General features: G+C 38.6%; 1 protein-coding gene across 29 annotated transcripts in view; it reads right to left on the reverse strand.

Moving 5' to 3' along the window:
- dlg1b (discs large MAGUK scaffold protein 1b) overlaps nucleotides 1–25,931 on the reverse strand; it is a 471,082-nt gene that overhangs the window by 159,921 nt on the left and 285,230 nt on the right. For 9 of the 29 annotated variants that reach the window (XM_043702488.1, XM_043702484.1, XM_043702483.1 and 6 more), the window contains 2 exons: nucleotides 7,174–7,272; nucleotides 1,838–1,891 (listed from right to left, as the gene is read on the reverse strand). In XM_043702488.1, the coding sequence (XP_043558423.1) occupies nucleotides 1,838–1,891; nucleotides 7,174–7,272 (153 nt within the window). Of the gene's footprint in view, nucleotides 1–1,837; nucleotides 1,892–7,173; nucleotides 7,273–13,082; nucleotides 14,158–25,931 lie in introns of those variants that run through there. The other 20 variants (XM_043702491.1, XM_043702499.1, XM_043702490.1 and 17 more) reach the window with 8 other exon arrangements.

A 25,931-nucleotide genomic window follows, 5' to 3' on the forward strand; every position in this document is an offset into this window, starting at 1 on the left:
GCATTCCCCAAAAAAGCAGACTAATTAACAGAATGGTAGAGTATTATTTAAGTGGTGATAGATTAGGAAACGTTAAGGTAAGAAGAGGCTTGGGTATCATTTTATTCTTACAAAACTCATTCGTGGGACGTGGACATCACCGGTGAGGCCAGCATTTCTTTCCCAATCCTAGGTACCATTGAGAAGGGGGTGGTGACTTGCTTTCTTGAACTGCTGCTTTATCCTGGGTATGATGTCAAGCTGCTCAAAAAGTGGTATTGGAGCTTCACTCATCCAGGCAAGTGGCGGAGTATTCCATCACATTCCTGACTTGTGCCGTGTACATGGTGAACAGGTTTTGGGAAGTCGGGTAGTGAGTTAATCACTGAGATTCCTAGCCTCTGACCTACAATTTATATTCAAGGTTTGTGAGAAGATTTGTAGCTCGGGTGCTCGTTGTATGGCCACAATTTATATGGCTAGTTTTGTCCAGATTCTGGTCAATGGTCACCTGCAGGACATTGATATTAGGGATTCAGTGATGTTAATGCAATTGAATACCATAAACAAGGAAACTGGCAAAATTGAACTTGATGCCATGTGATTCGAGCCATTTCAGACTTAGATAAGCTAAGATATTACTTCACTTTGAGGGTAGTGAACCTGTGTAATTCTACCACAGAAGGCTGAGGATGCCAAGTTACTGGATATATTTAAGAAACAACAGATTTCTGGAGGCTAAAGACATCAAGGAGTATTGGGAAATAACAGGAGAGAAAGAAGATTAGCTGCAATCTTATTGAGTGGCAGACTGGAACGGTGGGCTCAAAATATCAATTCTGTTTCTCTCTCCATGAAGGCTGCAAGACTTGCTGAGTTTCTCCAGCATTATGGGCGGCACGGTGGCAAAGTGGTTAGCACTGCTACCTCACAGCACCAGAGTCCCAGGTTCAATTCCCACCTCAGAAGACTGTGTGTGGAGTTTGCACATTCTCCCAGTATCTGCGTGGGTTTCCTCCGGGTGCTCCGGTTTCCTCCCACAGTCCAAAAACGTGCAGGTTAAGTGAATTGGCCATGCTAAATTGCCCGTAGTGTTAGGTGAAGGGGTAAATGTAGGGGAATGGGTCGGTGTGGACTTGTTGGGCTGAAGGGCCTGTTTCCACACTAAGTAATCTAATTTTGCGTTTATGAAAGAAATATTCTGATTATATTCCAGTGTCTCAAAGAATTGATACTGAAACAGAATTTTCCCAAAATAATCTGCTTTACAACTGCAACACGCTCCAAGGAATCTACCAACCCAAAAGATGAAGACAATGAAATTTATCATTTCTTCTACTGAAAGCCTGCCAAGAAAAAACTGCTCACAGGTGATTATTCTTACTTAGTATCTTTTCTGAATACTTAACGTAACACACAAGTTGCTTTTAATTGAGCAAGAACAATCAATGCAACTTTTCATTTTGAGGATATGTTTCATTGCGAATAAAATCTTGGGTGGCTGGAGACAGATATAGCTTAACAACTTTGAGAAGCGCAATTAAAAAAAAATATTCTCCATCTGTAAATTAGATTAACAAGGAATTGAACTTAAATGTCAAAGCTATAGACTGTCAGCTATCAAAGTCACCATTTTGCAATCAACCTGCTTCACAAATTAAGCTAGTAATTGACGATGTGGGTCAGACATGGATTTCGATCATATGCCTGAGAGTTGTCATCTACATGGAAGGCCAATGCAGAAGCATCGAGCTTATATTTGAAAACATCTGCTCGGCTCTGAGCTGATGAATGCCTTTGCATTTTTCAACTCCTGTTTTTAATAGTTTTACACATGAAAAGCAAAACTGAAACTTACATACGGCTGAGATTCCAAACTATCTGTATTCACCACAACTGGAGGTGGATTCGCCTTGAAAGAAAAGAAAATGAGGAAGGAACAGTTAAAACATGTTAAGAAATGCAATAAATAAACTATTTCAAGTGTAACACCTGAAATTCAATACTGCGTCGGCATCAACTATTGTCTCCTACTCAAAAGTGCCCAAAATAAATAGGAATAGTAAACAATCCTGTCATTCCTGACTGGGAGATTATTTAATGGCGCATCAGGTTATATAAATTTCTTCATGCAAATCTCCAGCTTTTCTGCTAGAGTCTGAACTAAATTCTATTCAAAAGAACCCAACATTTGGTGTGGTCAGGATTGAGTTTAAAAACACAAAATTACAACACAAATTGGTTTTGGTCCATTTTTTGGCTCAATTAGCCCATATCAGTATTTACTCTCCATGTGAGCAAATAATTCTGATCACATTTACCAACTCTGTTCTCGTATTCCTTCACACCCATTCCTTCATTCATCTATCTAATTTAACCTTAAATATCAACCGTTTCTACTTCATTTTGGTCATAAATTCAAAATCCTCACATCTGAAAAATAAATCTTCTCTTATCCCATATATTTAACTTATGGACTTTCGTTCATGATCCTTAAGATTGGAAATAATCTGCTTCTATTAACTGTACCCCATCCTTTTCACGATCATACTGTCCAATGATCAGCATTATTTAAACAAAAACACAACTTTTTACATGTCATCCATTTTGTATGTCCCAATACCTGGCAGAATCTGCACTGCTCCCTCTCCAGTCTCAATGCCCTTCCTACACTGTGGAGCTCTATCCTAATAGCAGAAAGGTCAAGGTTGTTTTTCTTCTCAGACTCATCATGACCTCTTGACTTCAAGGTCTTAAACATGCTAAAGTCTAAAGCTTTATTCATTTCTTCCCCTCCCCCAAATGGCCTTATCAACTGAAGGTTTTGTACTCACAAAACCCCAACTCTTTCATAGAACAAGTTAGAATTATGCTTGTGCTAACAAATACATGCTACGATATTGAACTCCATTCAGTCTTTTCAGCAACTTTAAGATTATTTTGCAGTTTCCTTAAGTTTTCCAAAAAAACCTAAGGTTTTGTTAACATCTAAATATTTTAACAATGCTCCCCCTAGATCTATATTCAAATCATCTAACAGAATTGGCCCCAGAACTGAATTCAGAGGAAAACCAGTTTGCAATTCCTCTGATAAACTGTGTTAATGAGTATATTTAAATATTAATACTTTTTGAGAATTTGTGTTTAATAGAGAGCAGACAATAGGTCTTTTGCATTGAAAAGATTCCTGCACTTTCTTTTGTTCAAAAAAAGTCCCAAAATGCCCCAAGGTCTTTTAAAACACACTGCTGGGAAGTCACATAGCTTAAGCTAATTGCTTGGACTTTTTTTAACTGAAAATTACATACTTTGATTTGTGTCTTTGTATTGGCAGTCGTTTGGATTTTAGTTGCAATGCAGCCTTCCCAGCGAGAGAAGCTACACAGGTATTCCTTTAACTTTTAGAGAATCCCAGTGTGAAACCTGATAAACTTGTGCAAATGATCTCTACAAAACAAATCTCTGAATTCTCGACATCTCCTGAGTGAATGATATTTAAAGGCCCGAGTAACAATTGCCTGTGGTTAATGACATCTGTCACCTGTACCAGAATGCTGATTGAAAGCCATCTTGAACCTTTCATAACCTATCCTTTCTTCATTCAGGCGCTGACAAAAAATTAATTGGCCAAAATATGTTTTTTTCAAAATTAATACCTGCAGAGAAGCGTTTTGATTTTTTTCCCCCTTTATTGGACTCATGAGAGAGAGCTGGCATTATTTATAAGGATAATGTTTATACTTTGGGAGCTTTTGTGGCAGTTATGCCCCTTCTTCTGAACCAAGAGACCTGGGTTCAAGTCCCATCTGTTCCAGCAAAATGTTGCAACATCTCTGATCAGCATAATTAGGAAATACCAACATCGATGTGTTTGGGCTTTTGTGATACCATGGTAGTGTTCTTACCTTTAAGCCAGAAGGCCAGGATTCAATTCTTATCTCATGCTGAAGTGTGTAATAACACATCTGAATTGTATGATTAATAATATCTAACATTTATACCTTCACATTTCAAATTCTGTTAATCAGTTTTAAATCTATAATCTGAGTCTGGTTTTCACAATAAATCAGTAATTTTGTTCTTTACTAAAGCAACCTGGTTGATGGATCGCTTTGTTCTAAATTAAATAGAATGTATATTATTGATATGACCAATTACAGAGAAAAACATTTATATTGTGATGTGTGGAGTCGACAAGAGATAGAGAATGTAATTCTCTATTGTTAACAACAAACTTTCCCAATTGTCCCAACAACTTATTTGTCTCTTCAATCAAGTTTATCATGCACTCCCTAATTCCTTGCCCCTTAGTCTTATCTAAGAAACTATGAAGTCTTACAGATCTGCCATCAATCCAACTGGGTTTGAAATGGATTCAAGCAGAATCTCTCAAGGGAAATACCGAGTGGGTATATAAAGTGCTTTCGCAGACGGATGGATGTTGAGAAAACAGCAAATTTCAAAACCTGCCTGCCCCCTCAACTTAAGAATATTGTGAAACATGCAAGAGGGGAGTGGATTCAGTACTAACAGAAACTCCTTGGAGTGAGACAACCTTGTTGAAAAATTCAATATAAATAATTCACCCAAAGACCCTTTTGAAGATGTAACGAATGTATTTTCATTTATCTGTTCATTCATATTGAGAAATTGGAATTTTTTGGGCATGAATAATTCAGTTAAAACTTCTTTGTTCCACCAATCTGAGCCAAATATAATTAATATTTATAACCAATGCATTGACTACTTAGAATACTAAAAGAAAAGTTGCTTCAACAAAGATCCCCTTCCATGAATCTGGGATAAAAAAAAGTAGACAAATAAAAAGAGCTCTGGATGCTCCTTTGACAGTGGTACTTACAGAAATCAAATTTTGCAAAATATTTTTTGAAAAATCAATATCATTTAACCAGCTAACAACAAACAATAAAACACTAACTCAGTACAGTGGCTGTGGTTTGCACTGCTATCTCATCGCACCAGGGACCTGGGTTTGATTCTCCCCTTGGGTGACTGTGTGGAGTTTGCACGTTCTTTCCGTGCCTGCTTGTGTTTCTTCCAGGTTGTCTGGTTTCCCCCCATAGTGTGAAGATGTGCAGGTTGGGTGAATTGGTCATACTAAATTGCCACATAGTGACAAGAGATGTGCGGACTGGCGAGATTAGCCAAAATAAATGCCTTGTCTGGGTGGGATGCTCTTGAGAGGGTTGGTGTAGACTCAGTGACCTCTATCTGCACTGTAAAGATTCTATGATAAATCTAGAAATTGTGTCAATCCAAATAGCAAAATAGAACATTCAGTCTTTGAGAGTTGTGTCAAATTGGCTTTTGAGGTCAAAACTGACACCGCCTCCATGAACAAGAAAGCAATCAAACAGTAAGGGAGTAAAATGGAAATGGCCAAGTAAGCTTGGTTTCATGGTTACTTACATTAGAAATTACCCACTTTTCTTGATGGTGTAATATATTTAAATATATTTATTTTTTGTGTGGCTATTCATTTTTGCTCAAGAAAATGAACATGTTAAAGATGTAATACTTCCAGGCTTAAATGTCAAGAAAATGTAAGCAATTTTTTTTTAAAAAATGGTCCTCTACTTATTCTAGGAGTCAGGTGTCACTGCGTTAGGAATGCCTGATATGAATTTCAATCATGATATCCAAGATTTTGTCCTCCGGGAAAATACTAGTCTGCCATACAGAGCCCAGTTTAAATCTTGGTTCTTATTAATTGCATATCTGTCAGCTTCTGGTACCTAATAAATCTATATGTCTGGATGTAGATTCTATCCACTAATAAAGTAACAGGACAAAGAAACCTGCAGGCTCATTAAATTCAAACAAAGCAACGAGCAAATTCAAAACATAAGTCCAAATAGACTGAACTAATCATGGAGTCACCAAGATATACAACACAGAAAAAACTCTGAGGCCCATCATGTTTTTCAGTCCTTGGCCCCCTAGCCATGTATGCCTTGTCAACACAAGTGCACATCTAAATAAATACGCTTTAAATATTGAGGGTTTCTGTCTCTACTACCCTTACAAGCAGAGTTCTAGATTCCTACCACCCTCTGGGTGAAAGTCATTTTCCTTATATCACCTCTAAAGCTCCTGCCCTTACCTTAAATCTATATCATCTGGTAATTGATTCCTCCACCAAGGGGAAAGATTCCTTCCTGACTATGCCCCTCAATGTTATACATCTCAATTATGGCCCCCCTCAGTCTCCTCTGCTCCAATGAAATCAATTCCAATCTACCTAATCTCTCTTCGTAACTAAAGCTCTCCAGCCCAGGCAACATCCTGGTAAATCTCCTCTCCATTTTCTTCAATGCAATCATACCTCCTACCTGAACTTTACATAAGGACAGATTACTGGAGTATGGGAGCTGCTTCTCATTCTGGGGCTGCAGAGTTTAATCTCCCTGAACTTAAAACATCTATATTAAAGCCACCCTGAGAAGGGGTGGGCAGACCATGCAAAAACTAAGATATATATCACATGATTCACTTTCTAAAATTCTACTCCAGCAAGTCAGACATAAGACTTGTTTGCTCAAACTTTCCAAACATTTTGTTCAATATGTTTGTTCATATATTTATTTTCTCCATATTGTATGATATTAGTTTGATTTGTGTTTTCATCTGTGCTTTCCAAAGACATAAATAATGAATTCAACTGACATAAATACAACTTCACAGTTCTAGATTTGGTTTGTGACCAACCTAGTTTTTCTCGACAATCTTAGACTCTCATTTTTAAAGTGGGTTTTCTACCAAGATTTTCCTCAATTCAAGGCAATAAGCACAATTTGAGATGTCACAAATATTTTAAATTTAGGCATTGGAACAAAGAGTTCAAACAACCAGCAGGTTAACCACTCCAGAGCTTCAAGTCATCAAGGACAGGTGGGAATACCAAGGGATTAAAATCAGATCAGCCAAGATTTTATTCAATGGTGAAATAGGCTCGAAGGGCTGAATTACCTACTCCTGTTCCTGATTCGATATTCACATGTTATACAGATTAATGAAAACACTGTTTACCCCATCTCCTTAATTCTATTTGCTCATCACAAGTGCCCCAGTAAATCTACCAAATAATATTATACAAGATTACAATTCACAAAATAAATTTTGATTATACAGCAACAAAATCAAAACATTCAAAAGAAAAAGATAGAACAAAACCTGTTGACTGTCAGACGAGAAGACACTGGCATCAGCAGGGACTGGCATAACAGGGATCACAGGGATTACAGGAGTAGTGGGAGGAGTAGCCTCTATCTGCTAAACAATAGCAAGGGATCAAATTTCGAGACAACTGCATAAAAAAACAATTGAGCAAATCTAACAGAAACAATAAGCATATATACTAAAGTCTTACTGCTTAGTAGCAAAACTCAATAAAGCGAGAACACCCGGCAAGATCTTGTTTTTTTTGGGATTGTAGTGGATGGTGGATGGGTGGGGGTCTGAGGTGTGGAAGAGAATAATGAAATGCCAGCCAAAATCAAATTGTGTAACAAAGTTAAAATGTTCATGCTGTCCATTACACGTCAAATGCCTACTCCACCCACCCATTTGAAAATTGGAATTTCTCCCAACCGAGCTTATTATTTTTCTGGCAATGCATATGTTAGATTTCACACAAATGCTGTCACGTTTCTGAAACGCAAAGTTAAGCATATAATCAAGACCCAAAGTGAAGTTATGATCGAAATAAATTATATTTTAAGAGTCTTACTCAGTCACTGCATTCTTGGAAAAAAAAAGTACAAAACATTTTTTGTACTTGACGTAATAACCAACTTAATCTAAACAGATTTCAAATATAATTAGTATCAAACCAATTTAAAGTTAATGGACAGCACAAAACAGTTCTTCTGTGATTCTACATCTTCGATTACAAAGATTAATTCGTTTAAATAGGTTAGTAATTAAGATTACGTTTTAAACACAGTGTCAATAGAACAGTATTCTTACAAAATTTTATATTCCTTATAAATACCTATGCTCTCTGGATGGTACAAAAGTAGTTGAGCAGGCCATCAATCTAAACTTCATATTGGGCATGGAAAGCATGTAAATTCTGACAAAATCCTTAATTGCAGCATTCGAGCCCATAAACACACATTATTCCTGCAGTACATCGGACGTCAGCAGTGCTTCTTTAATTAAGAACCCAAAGCAGAAACAGAAACTGCAGGAAAAACTCAGCAGGTCTGGCAGCATCTGTGGAGTCAAATCAGAGCTAACATGTTGGCTCCAATCACCCTTCTTCAGAAAACACTGAACTTGGATTCCTCAGGACCCAAACCTGAACTTGTATTTCTCTCCACTGATGATACCAGACCTGTTGAGTTTTTCTAGTAATTTGTTTTTTTTTCCCCTGATTTCAAGCATCCACAGTTCTTTTAGTCTTTAATAATTAAGCATGACTTCAACAGCAATGTAACAGAAATTCTCCCATCTGGTCCTACTGTTTACTCGGTGGTAATTTTTCAATTAACTGTAGATTCCAGGAAATATGCCCCACTTGTGAATCCACCTTATGGTGTTTCATATTATCTCGCTATAGTCTTCAAGCTTAACACTTTAATATTTAATGCAAGTACTGTGAAGTTGAGAAGAGAATGCAAGGTGTGCAGGAAAAGTTAGGAATGGGCAACAGAAGGTGGACCTCAAAATTAGACCTCAAAATCAATCAGGCATTTGATTTTAAAATGCATCAACTTGATGCTTAAAGTCAGATATGCTAGCAAATAGGAGTTTTATGTCCAGCATACATCACTATGGCCACTTTATTTCAATCATTAATTTAGTTTGTTGCACAGTGGTTTCAATAACTGGTACCCTCAAAACACTTCCAGAAATAACAGCATTCAAAAGAAGAGTTTGAATATATAGACTGTAATGATCACAGTGTAGAAATTGCCATTCAATTCCACGAATATAGCAGAATAATTTAAAAATATTTACCCCCACACGAAATATCAAATGCAACTAACCTCTGATTTTTTTTTTGTCTGCAAAGAGTGGTTATACGCCTTCAAGCAAAAAAGCATGGATGTACTTGCATAGTGTCCTTGAGGAGCATTCCAAAACACTAGCTACATACATTGAATCACTGCAAAGTGCAACAACCAATATACAAGCAAATGTGGCAGCCATTTTGTACTCAGTAAATATAACAGATCAGATTAATGACTATCATTTGAGACAAGAACGTTAGCCATGATACCAAGAGAATGCTTTGTTCCTCTGAATAGTGCAGTGGTATTCACTCAAATAAAGCAAGAAAACATTGCATACTTAAACCTACAACTTCGCAAAGATGAGCCCACTAATTGAGGCAATCTAAAATATTTTGAGAGGTTTTCCATAGATATCAGGTTATCATATTGGCCTTATAGGACAGAATACTTCATTACATTTATATTGTTTTTCAGGTCCAAACAATATGCTGCTCCCTCACCTGAAAGTAACTGCCTTAGATTTGATAAAACGGAAGCTCAAGTCCAAGTTCAAGCTCCACTATAATGTGATTTGATTTGGTTCATCAAAAAAAGGGTTATTTTACAGGAATCAATCAAAAAGGCAGTCAAAGGACACCACAAAGTGTAAATGAGCAGATGGCCAATACACCTGGAGGGTGTCTTGGATAAAAGCAGCAATCAAAATCTCCTCTCAGCATGTTTTACATAATGCCCTCTAAACAAAATAAATACAAGTCCAGTCCTCAAATCTGGCATGCTTGGCCTGATGACACGTCAGATTTCAGATACTTCCTGATTTCTAAGCTGGTCTGTTCATGCTAAGCCAGGTCAGCTGGGGCCAAGGATCAATAAGCATGTGCAGCAGACGGCAAGCAAACCAACTAATAACTAGGTTAGAGCAACACCGTGCCAATGCAGCACTAACTGAATTGTGCAGCTAATGTTTTTTGTTTTAAATTACTTAATTGAAATCGATTCACAGTAAACTATAAAAAATGCCCTGTTTCAGATGATATCGGTTTTCAGGTAGCATATTTGAGGTACTCTACTTCTATATGGAAAAGAAGTTATGATAACATTGCTGTACAGGCATTTATAAGGTTGGAATGGTCTCATCAAACAAACTAACAACAGCCACAATCAATTTAATTGGAAGCAATTAGAGTATGAATGGTTTCAGAGAGTCAAGTTTCCTAACAACAGAAATAACTTCTGTATTTCATGAAGAGGTTTTCAGCAAATTAATTCTTAGAACGTTGCAGAGGCCATTTTATTCTAGAAATCGTGACATACAGTTAACATATACAAAATGTAAGCTTTCTAGGATAACAACACAAACATATTTAATTACTCATTGTATTACAAGATCCAGAAGAACACGAGCTATTAATCTTTCTAAAGACCGAGATAACTCAAGTGCCTTATTTAGAGCTTTTGTTTATTTTTGAAAATGTGATGTGTGCATTTTCTAGGGAGCTGTGGGTAGAGGGCATTAGAGAACACAACCCTGTCCGTTTCTCCCAGGTGGTAACACTGTTTGGTCACTGAGCCGCTGAAAGGGCAAGTCTGGTTTTACAGACCTAAATAATTGAAAGTCAACAGCAATATAGGATTTTTTGAAATTGTAAAGCAATCCATTAGTGTAGTTCTCCTACATCATAAAATCCAACATATGAAAGCAACAGCTTCGTCAGGCAAATAAAAAGAAATGAAAATGTTACTGCAGCTCAGCATAGCCCCTATTTGGTCTCTAGCAAGGAAGGTGAAACCAAATATTTGGAGTTCCTGTAGTTGAGACATATATTAAAGCAGGGGAAAGTGAGGACTGCATATGCTGGAGATCAGAACTGAAAATGTGTTGCTGGACAAGCGCAGGTCAGGCAGCATCCAAGGAGCAGGAGAATCGACGTTTCGGGCATGAGCCCTTCTTCAGGAATGAGGAAAGTATGTCCAGCAGGCTAAGATAAAAGGTAGGGAGGAGGGACTTGGGGGAGGGTCATTGGAAATGTGATCGGTGGAAGGAGGTCAAGGTGAGGGTGATAGGACGGAGAGGGGATGGGGGCGAAGAGGTCAGGAAGAAGATTGCAGGTTAGGAAGGCAGTGCTGAGTTTGAGGGATTTGACTGAGACAAGGTGGGGGAGGGGAAAAATCTCTCGAACTCAGAACCGTCTTCCTAACCTGCAATCTTCTTCCTGACCACTCCGCCCCCACCCCCACTCCGTCCTATCACCCTCACCTTGACCTCCTTCCTCCTATCACATTTCAACGCCCCTCCCCCAAGTCCCTCCTCCCTACCTTTTATCTTAGCCTGCTGGACATACTTTCCTCCTTCCTGAAGAAGGGCTCATGCCCGAAACGTCGATTCTCCTGCTCCTTGGATGCTGCCTGACCTGCTACACTTGTCCAGCAACACATTTTCAGATATATTCAAGCAGTACAATATTGTTTAGACAACACTTCACTAAACAACCTCTCTTTTACCTCACACCATCCAAAATACAGTCAGAAAATATGTACATTGCATTCATGTGGGCAAGAGAATTAACCCTTCCTTTGAGAGAAGTCAATCAAGGATCAACATTAGACAGGTCAGTCTCAGACTTATAAGAAATAAATCAGTGAAGATGAAATGAATAAAATTAAGCTTCAAGATTTTTGTACTCTTGATTCCACCATCGTACATACTCAAAACAATGAACTGAAATTATGTCAGCAGATGGCCAATTGAAACTCCAGGATCCTACAATAGAGTGCCTCTGCTGAGCTTGGTAATCCTAAAACATGCCATCATAGTTTAATCATAGAAATCTACTATCTAAACTTCTGATGTTAATACAAATAACAAGCCAGCTACATAAACCATCTGCAAAGCCTTCTATTCAATGTTCAACTCTCATTACAACTGGCCACAGTGTTGGCAAAATGACCTCAGCACTGCAAAGTACACAGGTTCATTACATTTTCTGCTCCAAATGACATCTCTTAAAAATCAACTTCACTGACTAAAAAGCAATATCCTATTCCAAAGCTCCTATCACATTATGTATACCCAGCTTCCTCCACAACAGACTGGATAGAATCTTTTATTTTTGGGGGTTGGGGTAGGGTGTAAAGAATTGTAATCCTTCCTTAGGACATTGCAGCTGTGTTTAATAATCAGAAAAAAATAATCAGAGTACTGGCTAAATTTTGAAAAAGAGTATTTATTCCACTAAAACCATTCCAATATTTAGACTCTTGACATGAAAATCATTTCACTGGAGCAAAATGCTGCTATTCTCCACCCCCACCCACCCAACCAACCAGAGTTTTAGGTAACAAAAGTCCATTGCAAAGAGCGTCCCAGCACTGTCTGTATTTGCAAAATAAAGTGTTGCGATTGTTAAGCCATTGAAAGTTCAATTCATGAGTGACTGCTCATGTAGATTTTAGAAACTAGACTGCTGAACACTGGGGAAAATCAACAACAGATTCCCAGCAGATCCAAAGTCATAAAATTTCTATCCAATCTATTTTTGTTAATGTATCTCTTCAATGTCAGTCACTAGTACCAGCACAACTACTTCAAAATGTTACATTTATGAACGGATTCCTTCTTTACTGAATTCACAATTTGTGGCAATAAAGAGGTCATATTCGTAGTTGGGGCCAAGGGCTGGTTTGTGGAAGGGAAAAGAAATAGAAGCATGTGTCGGCAGACTCAAGTATAGTCAGTTTTTGGTACTTCCTGACAGCTGGAGGAAAGACACTGATGTGTGGGGGAGGGGGGGGGGGGGGAAAGAGAGAAAGAGAGAGAGAGAGATGCACCTGCTCTCTCAGTTGCAGGCAAAATGCCAGTCAGACAAAATTAACAGCAAAATTCCAAAAAAAATCTAAATAAAGAAGTGTTAAAGTACTAGCTTCAATGAAAATTGCACAATGAAAGGATTTACTGCAAAGTGATAAGCCAAGATTTGAACATCTCTTCCAGGTTAGATTTGATTAATTCCACTGATCAGGGAGTTTGGCCGTGTAATTACATTGCTCCCACTCTAGATTACATGTAAATCTTATACTGATATAACCACTAAAAGTACAGCAAACAACTCTAAAAGTACTGACCTTATCGAAAGAGCGTGTTGACCAAGTACTGTCTGACCACCAGCCACTAGTCGCTTTCACTTTGGCAGTACTTTTAGTAGGACTTTTCTTAACACTGTCACGCAGGTTTGTAAACTTGCCTCTATGTTTAGTCGAGGGCACGGGCAGAGTTGCAGAGGTGTAGTACTTGGGTGCAGTCAAATGCTGCTGCTGAGGCTCCAGACATTGCTGCCTCTGATGAACTTGCAATCTAGGATTATTTGAAAAATTAACTAATCTCCCCAGTTCGCAACCTTCTGGCATACAAGAATATTCGTGCTTGTAGCAGTAAGTCGTCATTTTGCAACTAGAGGGGAGGAAAATAAACTGTTGTGTGGAAAGGGAAAAAATCGACTTCACGTTTTGCCAGGTCAGGCTGAAATTAAATAAACATATTCCAACAGTGGGGCATTTATCAGAAGATGGCACTGCTATGAAAAGCAGAGAAGCAGAATCTGATTCTCGCCAGTAGCTTTCTCCAATTAATGAGCACCAATGGGCACTGCATATCACGGCCCTCTTTTTTTCAGGCATGAATAATCAATGCACTGCTCAGATTTGCTATGTGGGTGGCAAAGGTCACCTTACATACATATTCTCAACACATTTTAATGTAAATCCATCCTACCAGAAACTCATGCTCATCATAGACTACCTCTTCCTCCCAAAACAAAAACCCTATTACAAATTGTGCTACAACTAATGAATTGGACGTTTTTTTTAAACCTGACATTGTACTTTACATCCATTTAAACATTAAAATTCTCAAACTACATTCAACACATTCCCAAAGATGCCTTGGGAAATATTAATTGTCCAATTTTATATCACAGTCATTGCCCAAACGGATAGCAATAAGAGTATCGAAATAGGCTAGTCTTTTTCAGCTGTACTTCCATAGTTAATGCTCAATTGAATCAATAATCTAAAAAGAAAATTAAAATTCTCTTCATTCAGCAGTAGTAAAATTCCAAATACCAAAAAGCAAGGAACCTTCATCTTGTTTGTCTTATCTACACTGAGTTAGATACAGTTAATAATGGAGAAGTCACACTAAAGTAATGATAGGTTTTTGTTAAAATGCTGCAGTATGCACAGATCGAAGCTCTAACACAGACATTGCGAGCTACATCAGCCAATGCAAATAATGGACAGTCAGCTGGGAACCGCAATTGAGCGATGAATAGAAACTGACAGCAATCCTCACTAATCGCCATGGAGCTGCCAAAGCTCATTTTGCTTGCTACATAGATGTAATCAGAGGCTACAGAAGCCACACTCTAATGCAATATTCAAAGCAGTAGCAGCCAGGAGGAGGAAAAAATAAACAGCTAAAGCGGTGGCCCAGACTCTGCCAGCAGCGTACAGAATTTTCCAGTGTTTTGAGAGTGATAACAGCAATGTGAAAGCGGAAGCAGATGTGCTGCTGTGGGAGAACACGAGACTCAAAAAGCAATCCATATAACATGAGCTCAGTTTATTTCCTAGTAATCTGATATTTAGAGTAAAGAGCTTAATGGTATGAAAGTGATATTCAGCTTCTATATGATCCTTTCATAGTTGTCACGTTTAGCATCTTTACAATTAAGTGACAAAGGTGAATGACTTCTGAAATAAAAATGATAAACAAGAGTCCTTGAATCAAGACAATCAGATTATCCCTTTCATAATATATTTATTTGTATTAGTTTTACATTAGTCTCAGGGTTCTCTCTGTGAATGAAAATAACAGAAAACTGAAATATATTGAGACTGTGTTCAGAGAGATTATCGAACTAATAACACGAGAAATCCGGCAACTTCATTACAAGAAATAAATTTCATACAGAGCTATCAGTCAGCATTTTGCAACTTGAAAAATATTTAAAAAGCATTGCTGTACATTTCCTACAGCCCCGTACTGACACTAAATGTAAAATTGACCATAAATATAGACAGACTACTTAATTTCAATTCTTACAAGAAAACTGCATAATCACGTTGTGTGGCAATTAAATGGTTGCAAAATGTACAGTCACCAATACAATAATTTTAATAATTCAAACCATTACATCTGCTTTTGGAAAGACCAAGTCTGAAAAGGAACAGCAACAAATCCTGCATCAGTAGTTCGACTTGTCGTCTTCCTTTTTAAAAGTCCATATGTATGACTTATTTTGCTCTCCCTTTAAGATCTTAATTAATTAGTTAAAGGAGATGGATTTATTGTTTCATTTTGTATCTGAACACTAGGTGCTTGAAGGGGTAGGGGGACGAGTCAGTTGGATGGTTTCAAACTGTTTCACACCACCACCCCTGTACCCACACTTCTATTTTTGGTCATCCAACACATCCTCAATTAGCAAATGAACAGACTCAAGGCCAAAATGAACAATTTTGACTTGTCAAATAGCACACTGCTTCCATCTTCTCCAATACCTGTTGTAGCAGGAATTAAAAGTGTCCAAAGTAAATGAAAACTAAAACTTTATTTATACTTCCCCAATGACTAATCTCCATAGCAGTGTGGAGATTATTCTTCATTTGGTGGAAACTCAGGGTCAATTCTGGAGGGTTGGCAAGCATGGAGGAAGGTAGTTAACACACAAGGGAAAGAACAAGGGGAGTCTGACCCCAGTTTACTCTCTCCACCAGGATAGTTTGCTAGTTTCAGTGAAGCTGAAAGGTTTCTGTATATTGGAAAATGAGTACCTGATCTTACAATGTTTTGTCTTGTAGTATCTGCAAGATTATCTCCCATTGGCTTCATCTTTCATTGATCGGTTCCTTTTCTTTTAAAAAATATGTATTGACATGCTGTCTCAGGTGATGCTAAACCCCAAGTTTGAGTTCATTTCTCGTATGTACGATGCTAGCCACCAAGTCCAAACCCACTGCTTTGATGTGCAACCTTAAGTCACGTATGAAATGATTGATTTAATTAAATCTGACAAGATCATAAAATACTGTAGCCACCAATTCAATTATCCTAACTATTTGCTCATTATAAATGAAATTGTGCACGTTGAATTGTTTAATCCTGGAGTTTAATTTCAAACTTGCTACTGGAATTTCACTGGTACATCACAGCAGACTACACAATAATAATCTGTCCTTTAGTGCCTCACCTGTAGTTCACCTCAATGTCTCTGTTCAGTGAGCAGCACTGATTATCCCATTCACAAAGATTTGGAACATTCACCATTAAAGCACTTAAAATCACACAGGTAATTATGGGGAACAGCAGTTGATATTGACATAGCTAGCACCAATTCAAAATGCAGACAGATGGAATTTTTCATACAAAGAATCAACATCTCACTGACCCAAAAGCAGAGGTGCCTGGCTTCAACTTCCCTTGAAGAGGGTGGGACAGTGCTCAGAGAGTCATAGAAATGTACAGCACGGAAACAGACCACTCGGTCCATGCCGACAGATATCCCAACCCAATCCCATCTGCCAGCACCCTGCCCATATCCCTCCAAACCCTTCCTATTCATATACCTATCCAAATGACTCTTAAATGTTGCAAATGTACCAGCCTCCACCACTTCCTCTGGCAGCTCATTCCATACATGTACCACATTCTGCGTTAAAACGTTGCCCCTTAGGTCTCTTTTATATCTTTCCCCTCTCATCCTAAACCTATGCCTCTAGTTCTGGACTCCCTGACCCCAGGGAAAACACTTTGTCTATTTATCCTATCCATGCCCCTCAATTTTGTAAACGCCTCCAACACTCCAGGGAAAACAGCCCCGGCATGTTCAGCCTCTTCCTATAGCTCAAATCCTTCAGCCCTGGCCACATCCTTGTAAATCTTTTCTGAACCCTTTCAAGTTTCACAACATCTTTCCGACAGGAAAGAGACCAGAATTGCACGCAATATTCCAACAGTGGCCAACCAATATCCTGTACAGCCGCAACATGACCTCCCAACTCCTGTACTCAACACTCTGACCAATAAAGGAAAGCATACCAAACGCCTTCTTCACTATCCTATCTACCTCTGAATCTACTTTCAAGGAGCTATGAACCTGCACTCCAAGGTCTCTTTGTTCAGCAACACTCCCTAGGACCTTACTATTAAGTGTCTAAGTCCTGCTAAGATTTGCTTTCCCAAAATGCAGCACCTCGCATTTATCTGAATTAAACTCCACCTGCCACAGCTCAGCTCATTGGCCCATCTGATCAAGATCCTGTTGTAATCTGAGGTCAAAACTGCATACAACATAGACAATACAGTTATTGCACCACAAGTGGAAACTGAATTCACATCAACCTGTCGACTAAGACCCGTTATTGAAGGCATCTTACTTCTCAGCATCAATAGAGGTCTTTCACTACATAGCCAACTAAACATTCCATTCTAACAACGACTTCAGAAGTAGTAGGGTCACACTGGCTTTTTATGACTCCATAGCAATACTTGCTTCAATTCATTCTTCACTACCTCTAACTTTCAAATATATAAGCTACTTCTAGTTTCAATGACAATATTCTGCATTGCTCATTACACATAAGACCAACCTGATATCCCATACTACTCAGCTGTCATTCCTATCCTCAGCAATTTCCATTTTTCTTTAGATTAGATTACTTAGATTAGATTACTTACAGTGTGGAAACAGGCCCTTCGGCCCAACAAGTGCACACCGACCGGCCAAAGCGCAGCCCACCCAGACCCATTCCCCTACATTTACCCCTGCACCTAACACTACGGGCAATTTAGCATGGCCAATTCACCTGACCTGCACTTTTTTGGACTGTGGGAGGAAACCGGAGCACCCGGAAGAAACCCACGCAGACACGGGGAGAATGTGCAAACTCCACAGAGTCAGTCGCCTGAGGCGGGAATTGAACCCGGGTCTCTGGCACTGTGAGTTAGCAGTGCTAACCACTGTGCCACCGTGCCGCCCACTTAGGTCTATCCAAAATCCTAGAATGCATATTACAGAATTATTACAGAAGAGCAAGAGCCAAGGCCAGATGATCTTTGATGTGCTCTGGAGACTTCTATAACTTGCAACCAAACATAAATAACTGCACTATTATACAATTATCATGTTTTAAAAGTTTCAGATTATTGTTGTGGTGTCTCGCCTCACGCAATAGTAATCAATAGAGAGTTGCCCTATTAATGAGATTATAATGAGCATCATCTGTGCAGGTACACCTTTCTGAAAGATGCCCAATTTTGTCAGTTTCAAAAGAAAGCAAAGTGTAGTTTTCGATGCTAGTTCATAGCACACGAGACAAATTTATTGATTTACTAAATTTGAGTACATTTAGGACTCAAGCATGAACAATATTATTCTATCTAGGCTGGGAAACAAGAATTTTGCTGTCTTTCATTTTCCTTTTCCCATCACATCGTGTTATGATGTAATGGAAAGCAGTGTCAGGATTATCCTCATGAAACCTTACTGCAGTCAGTATCCAATGTACCAGCTGTTATTGTGATTTAGTAGTCAAGACATCATACTTTATTATAGTTGACACAGCAATGTCTTTTGGCTGTCTTTTTTGGGGACTGATCAATGCTAATCTGTTCTCAATCACATCAAAACTGCTTGGACACAAGTGATTTGCTTAATTTCATGACATTGATTCTTTATTTCCTGGTCTATGCTGCTGTGCCAAAAAAGTAAAATTTTGATATCAGCCATTTAGGAAACAAATAAGAAACTTAACTGCCATTCCACCTGCACTCAGGTGCTTACTGTTTTCCAGTGCATTTAAGTTTGGCACACAGCCAGCATTTAATGAGAGGAACTCTTCAAAGTATCCAGTAATGTAATATTCAATTAAACAGAAAATCACAGCTGACTCCAATTGGATCACAGCACAATATCCTTCAATGAAACAGTTCTACATCATTTCATTTTACTAATGCCTACCCCTGCCACTGGCTTTTTAACCAGCAATAGATGTTATATGAATGCCACAGCAAATTGATAGTTCCTCCCCAAGGGAAAATATTTGGCCGTGATGACACTCCAGTTCACTCAGAATGACAGCATGAGTTTGCACTCATGATTTGTAAGCTGTATATAGGGAGCTCACATTTTACCACTCAAATAGTTTTGTGACTGAAGTCAGCTCTATTTACTTCCATCTCTGTAGCATCACTCATCTCCACTCCTATCTGCTGCTGAAACTTTAATGCCTTTGTTAACTCTGCAGTCTCTCATTATCTCGAATGGGCTCTTAACCCTCAGTAATCCTGTCCACATTCAAAGTTCTGCTGACCCATACCCGACTAGCACAAATTCCCATCCATGATCCAACATTGGTTCTAAGTGATGCAAAGTTACATCTTGAAAATTCTTATTTTTGTTTTCAAGTCCTTCCACAACCGCACCTCTTCCCATCTCCAAACTCCTACAGAACCATTTGATTGCTGTGTTCTACCAATTTTGGCTTTGTGTACACTTTTGATTTTTAATGCACAACTATAACCTTCAGCTGCCTAAAATTTTGTCTTTATACTTTTTTTCCTCACAATCTATTCCTGCTTCCAACATACTCCTTAAAACCTATCCCTTTGACCAATATTTTGATAGTCTTACCCATTAGCTCCGCTGATGGTTCAATGCAAATTTTGTTTGTTGAGGCTCCATTGAAGCATTTTGAGATGTTTTACACTGTTAAAGGCACTGTTCCTGTTGAGTGCAGCAAACCATTTTATTATTGTTTAAATTTCAACACTTAAAAATCTAACTCGTGTACATTTCCACAAAACTGTCAAGCTTTTAGATGAAAGATTTAAAATATTTTAAAGTCACAAATAAGATAAGTAGCAAAGTTATAATGATATCTCATACTGTTCAGATGGCATTGGGGACACTCAAACCAGAAGATCCTACTTCTAATTTCAGGATTGCAATCTATTAGCTCTCAGACTGTGGACTGAAAACCTCTACTTGACCAAAGATGGTCAATGAGTGCTGCACATTGTTTGTTATCTGGTGGGCTCTACTGAAAAGTGTGCAAAAGTATATCAAACAAAAAATTGGATTTGAGCTAATTTTGATGTTTTACACAAACAGGCAGATAATGCCCACACTCAGACATGAAAATTTCTATCAAGCACTTGCTTCAGCCATTTACAGAACTGCATTTCATCATAAATTAATACCTTTAGCTAACAACTATTGAAATACAGATATTTACAGCACAGAAAGAGACACCGCAGTCCATCAAACTAGAGGTACAACAGATCCTAACTAAGTTTACGCGATCCCAAATGAAGTCCCTCACGAGTATTGTTCCACAATAAAATATTGATCATAATCCAATACAAAATATAAATCTGACCAGAAGTACATTTGGTATGGAAAACTACAAACGTGGTAGTACTCTCTGGAGGTAAACTTGCTTTGCAAAACAAATGGGTTTAATAATCTAACATATCACACCAATGCTGGTGGTCAGTGGGAACCAAAAGCACAGTAACCCAACACAACAGATTATCAGGAGGAAAACAAGCCATTCAGTCCAACAGATTCATGCTGGTGTATCTCTTCCATATGAACTTCCTACCACCTTTCATTTTAAAATGACATAAAAAGTTACAAACCCCTTCATCACTCCTTGTCTGCATGTGATTACATGTTGAAACTCTACTGGTCAATTCACATGTCACTTTCTTTCACTAGAAAGTATATAAAGAGCTCAGTGGGAACCTTCAGTGTTAGAAATGCAACTACGTTGGATGGCAGGAGCTTTCATTTACAATGTAAAGATGATCAAATGCTGCACTTTTACATAAGTGGGCTGGTTGATGCTCTGAAGAAAAAACATGGCTAAAGTATTTCATGAAGGCAAAATCAGTAATGGATGTTGCACGAATATTAAAAATAACTAGAAAATAGTGGAAGTATTCAGGTCAGTTCACATCTGCGCAGAAAACAGAGGACTCGATGTTTCAAGTGGATGCTCTTTGAGCTGTTCAGCTAGTCTGCTCTCCTGCAGATGCTGACAAACTGATTATTTTCAAGAATAACTGTGTTTCAAATTCAGTATTTACATTATCAATGGCATATCACCAAATACAGTTCCTTTGATAAGAATTGAGATATAAAATATAATTCATACATTGAAAATATTTATAATTTGTAAGTTACTATGCAAGTTGAATATTTGACCTAACTATGCTCAACATTGAAAGGACAGTTTATGAATATATTGGCATAAGCATTCGAGAGAGCATACATGCACCAGCATTATGACTGCAAGGCCCAGCTTATAAATAATTTTATGTGGGAGGTAGTATGCAAACTGAACTACTTGTACTAAAGTATACTGTCATTCTTTTTAAAAAGATGATTTCACCAATTAAGAGCTTGGTTCAGTTGGTGATCTTTTCAATTAATGTTGAGAATACAATCTAATCTGCCACTTCAGTTCAGACTCAGGCTTTCACACTTTGTCAGAAGTACTGTCTTTCTGTTCAACTTCACAGCATTAATCAAAGACAAGGGAGTTCTCAGTGCCTCAGCCAACACATATCCCCACAGTCAAATCCAATGAAACAGAAACTGAGAAATATTCAACAAGTCTGGCAGCATCTACGGAGAGTGAGAGGGGTAAAGAGGATTATAAAGGAAATTAGACTTTTACTGTTGCTGAGCATGTGGCACAATAAGTACCATAGTGACATGAGACGACATGTAACTGGTGCCTGGGTCTACCGGGCTCTAAATAATATGCCCTCTCTTATCATTCACTCTGAATAGTTATGTTCAAAAAGCCTATTGGCGCTCATTTACCCAAATGTAGATCTCACATTAGTACAAATATTAGCTGAGTATTGTCAGTATTTCCAATTTATTTAAGATTGCCACCATTGGCAGAGCTTTACTTTTGTACAATTGGAACGCATCCCTTTACTTAGTTTGCGTCATGTGTCAAAGCGACCTCTCTCAAGTATTTCAATCATACCAAGCAGAATCACCTGTTGTTACATAAATGTGGATAATGGGTAAACAGTCCTGTCATTCTGTACTAAATTGACTTCACATTTTCAAGAGAAATACAGCAAAGATTGAAAGCTCAGTGGTTTGCAGGCAGAAACTATCAGTCAACCCACCCTTTTACTGAACATCAGAGTTTCAGTGTTGCCTTTTATGTTTTAGTATATACACCACCTGCTGCGGAAGCAAAACAGTACCCACAAGTCCGCTGAAGACGATGGGCATAGTTTTTGCAATACCATGATTCATACCACTTGGGGCAAATTTCACCATATATTGAACAATAAATTTCAAAACTTGTCAGACTGCATTAATTCCATAACCCTATTGAGTTCCATTTGTCAAAGGATTGCTGACACTAATGATAGCATTCCATTTATCTTTCTGCTATTAGCAGAGCATTGGATAAACAGATTGCTTAAATTGAAAAACACACATTAAGTGAAGAGCTGTTTCAAAACTCGAAGATAATGAAGTAATTGCACGGGCTGTGGCTAATTTCCTGGTAGCATTCAGTTTCTTGAATCTAAATATGCCCAAATTTATAGTTATTTTCTGAAACAGTCTAGAAAAAATATGCTATTGTAGCACTCCTTACAGTATGATTTTACTGCTGAGAGTTAGAGTTCACATAACAGCATGCTTTCTCAAACTAGAATATGCAATGAATCATTCTCCTCCAAAAGGTTCCAATTCTTACCCTTCCCATTCTGACATCCAAAACAAGGTTAATATCGATCCATGTAGCCGCCACTCATTCAAAAAAGACAGTGCAACTAATCATCCCTGCAATCATCTGTATAAAGATGTGAACAGACAGCCAGGAGCCTGGAAAAACACAGCAAGCCAGGCAGCGTCAGAAGGTGGAGAAGTCAATGTTTCGGGTATAACCCTTCTTCAGGACTGGGAGTGGGTGTAGGGGGAATTGCAGATAAAGGGGATGGTGGGGGCAGGGTGTTGAAGTGGGGATAGGTGTAGGCACGTAGAGGGTACAACCTGGTTGGTCAATGGAAAGAATTAATCTGGTTGGTGGTAGGAAGGAGTGAAAGGGAGGGTGAGGGGCTGGAAAGGGAGGCAGGGAACTGGAAAGGAGGTTATTTGAAATTGGAGAATTCAATGTTAAGTCCTCTGGGCTGTTGGCTGCATAGGCAGAAGATGAGGTGTTGTTCCTCCAGTTTGTGGTGTTGTTTGTGGCGGCAATGGAGGACGACGAGGATGGTCATGTCCTAAAGGGAATGGGAAGGGGAATTAAAATGGGCAGTGACTGGGAAGTCTGGTTGGCCCCTGCGGGCCCAGCTGCGATGCTTGACAAACCATTCCCTAAGTTTACGTTCGGTCTCCCCAACGTAGAGAAGAACACATCGGGAGCACCTGATGCAGTAAACTAGGTTGGAAGAGAGGCAGGTGAACCTCTGTCTCACCTGAAGGAATGTTTGAGGCCATGGATGGAGGTGAGGGGAGCGTTGAAGGGAGGTAGAGAGAGGTGGGCAGGGGAAGATGTTCTTGTTGGTGGGGTCTAGTTGGAGTAGGCGGAAGTGTTTAAGGATGATGCATTGGATGTGAAAAGGCAAAGTAACAGGAGGTAAGATGACAAAACAAATAGCAGCGTGGCTAAGTTAGTAATACTCCAATCTCCAAGTCATAAAATTGCGGGTTGCAACATTACTCCAGAACTTGAGCACATAATTTTAGTTGACATTTTGGTGCCATAATTCTGGAGGCACAGCCTTTCAGATGACACAGCCTCATTTATCTTTTCAAGTGGACAGAAAAGTTCCAAGGCCCTATTTGAGAGCAGGATGTTCACTCGCTGACCTGGCCATTTCTCCTCTCTCAGCTATCACTATCACGGGATAATCTAGTTACTCATTAAATTTGCTGCCTGTGGAAATTTGACAAGTTTTTGCTAAATAAATGCACATGAAATCTTCCCTATATTAGACAGCTGGAATATCACTGCTGCGTATGTGAGAACAGATGCCAACATATAAAATGTTGCTAACTTTTAGATGACTTTAAGAAATGTGTCATTTTTCTCCCCAGTGAAAGATGCAAAAAAAATGGCTCAATAATATTCACCCACTTAATTTTTAGAAAGCATTAATTCTTTCAGGTTTTGCCCAGAGATGTTGGAATGGGTTCTTCAACTGCTGAGAACAGCATAGGAGTTAGTCACCATTCGCTTATAAACCAAAAGGTCAAGGGGAAAAGAAAAAAATGCTCTTTTGAATTTAAATGATTACATTAAAGCAACACACTCCAACATATCAATTTGAAAGTCATCAGCAATGTAGAAGAGTCCCCCAAACCACAACAAGCAAAGCATTTTAATAGCAATTTCATTTTGGGGGTTCCCAGAGGGTCTTCACTTAATGCTGTATTCTGCAGAGCCTTTTAAACATGCTTGATTCAAGATTGCAGAAAAACAAAATCTCTGGGGAAAGGGGGTTGGGGCTTTGCAAATTAAGTGGGTGGGTTCTCGGAACCAGAGTCATACAGCATGGAAACACACCCTTCGATCCAACCAGTCCACGCTGACCATGTTCGCAAGCTAACTAACCTCATCTGCCTGTTTTTGAACCATATCCCTCCAAACCTTTCCTATTCACGTACTTATCCAAATGCCTTTTAAATGTTGTAACTGCACCTGCATCCTCCACTTCCTCTGGCAATTCATTCCACATACAAAGCACTGTTTATTTAAAAAAAAGCTCCTAACGTTCTTTTTAAAATGTTCTCCTCTCACCTTAAAAAATTGCCCCCTTGTTTTGAAACCCTCTATCCTAGGGAAAGGATCAATGCTACTCACCTTAGTTATGGCCCTCATAATTTTAAAAATGTCAATAAAGGTCACCTCTCAGTATCCTATACTCCAGTGAAAAAAGTCCCAGCCTATCCAGCCTATTTTTGATTTGGAAGTACTGGTGTTGACTGGGGTGGACAAAGTTAAAAATCACATAACACCAGGTTATAGTCCAACAGATTTATTTGAAAGCACTAACTTTTGAGGCGCTGCCTCTTCATCAGATAGTTGTGGAGCAGGACCAGAAGAGAGAGAATTTTTAGCAAAAGGGTTACAGTGTCACAGAGTTGTAATGATATATATTTAATATATATTTGTTTAATATCATTACAACAATGACACTGTAACCCTTTTGCTATAAATTCTGTGTCTTCTGGTCCTGCTCCACAACCACCTGATGAAGAGACAATGCCTCAAAAGCCAGTGCTTCCAAATAAACCTGTTGGACTATAACCAGGTGTTATGTGTTTTTTTTAAACTTTGTCCACGCCCGTCCAACACTGGCACCTCTAAATAAAGTTTGAGAGACACGATTTCACTCATACAAAACCCCACAGACTATCTTTACCTCTCCAAATACATGTAAATCCTATCTTTCAGAATCACCTCCAACAAGTTACCCACTACTGATGTCAGGTTCACAGGTCTACAGTTCCCAGGCTTCTCCTTACAGTCTTTCTTAAATAAAAATTTGTTGCGTCTTTCAAAGGAGTGAAGAGACATTCTCAGATAAATCACTCAAAACACTTAAAAGTCAGTAAAATTGAACATCCTTTAACTGAAATTGGCTTGTGAATTTTAATAAGTGTTCTCATATATATATGTGACACGATGACATCTGAAAACAGTCAAGAGTGAAGCATAATTTCAGCGATCCTAAGGTATCCTGACTGTCCGATTCAAGAAATATGAATGGGAAGGCTGGTAGGTATAGGAAATGCTGGATGACTAAAGAAATTGAGGGTTTGGTTAAGAAAAAGAAGGAAGCATATGTCAGGTATAGACAGGATAGATCGAGTGAATCCTTAGAAGAATATAAAGAAAGTAAGAGTATACTTAAGAGGGAAATGAGGA

This window comes from Chiloscyllium plagiosum, chromosome 13 (assembly GCF_004010195.1).
Source record: "Chiloscyllium plagiosum isolate BGI_BamShark_2017 chromosome 13, ASM401019v2, whole genome shotgun sequence".
NCBI lineage: Eukaryota > Metazoa > Chordata > Chondrichthyes > Orectolobiformes > Hemiscylliidae > Chiloscyllium > Chiloscyllium plagiosum.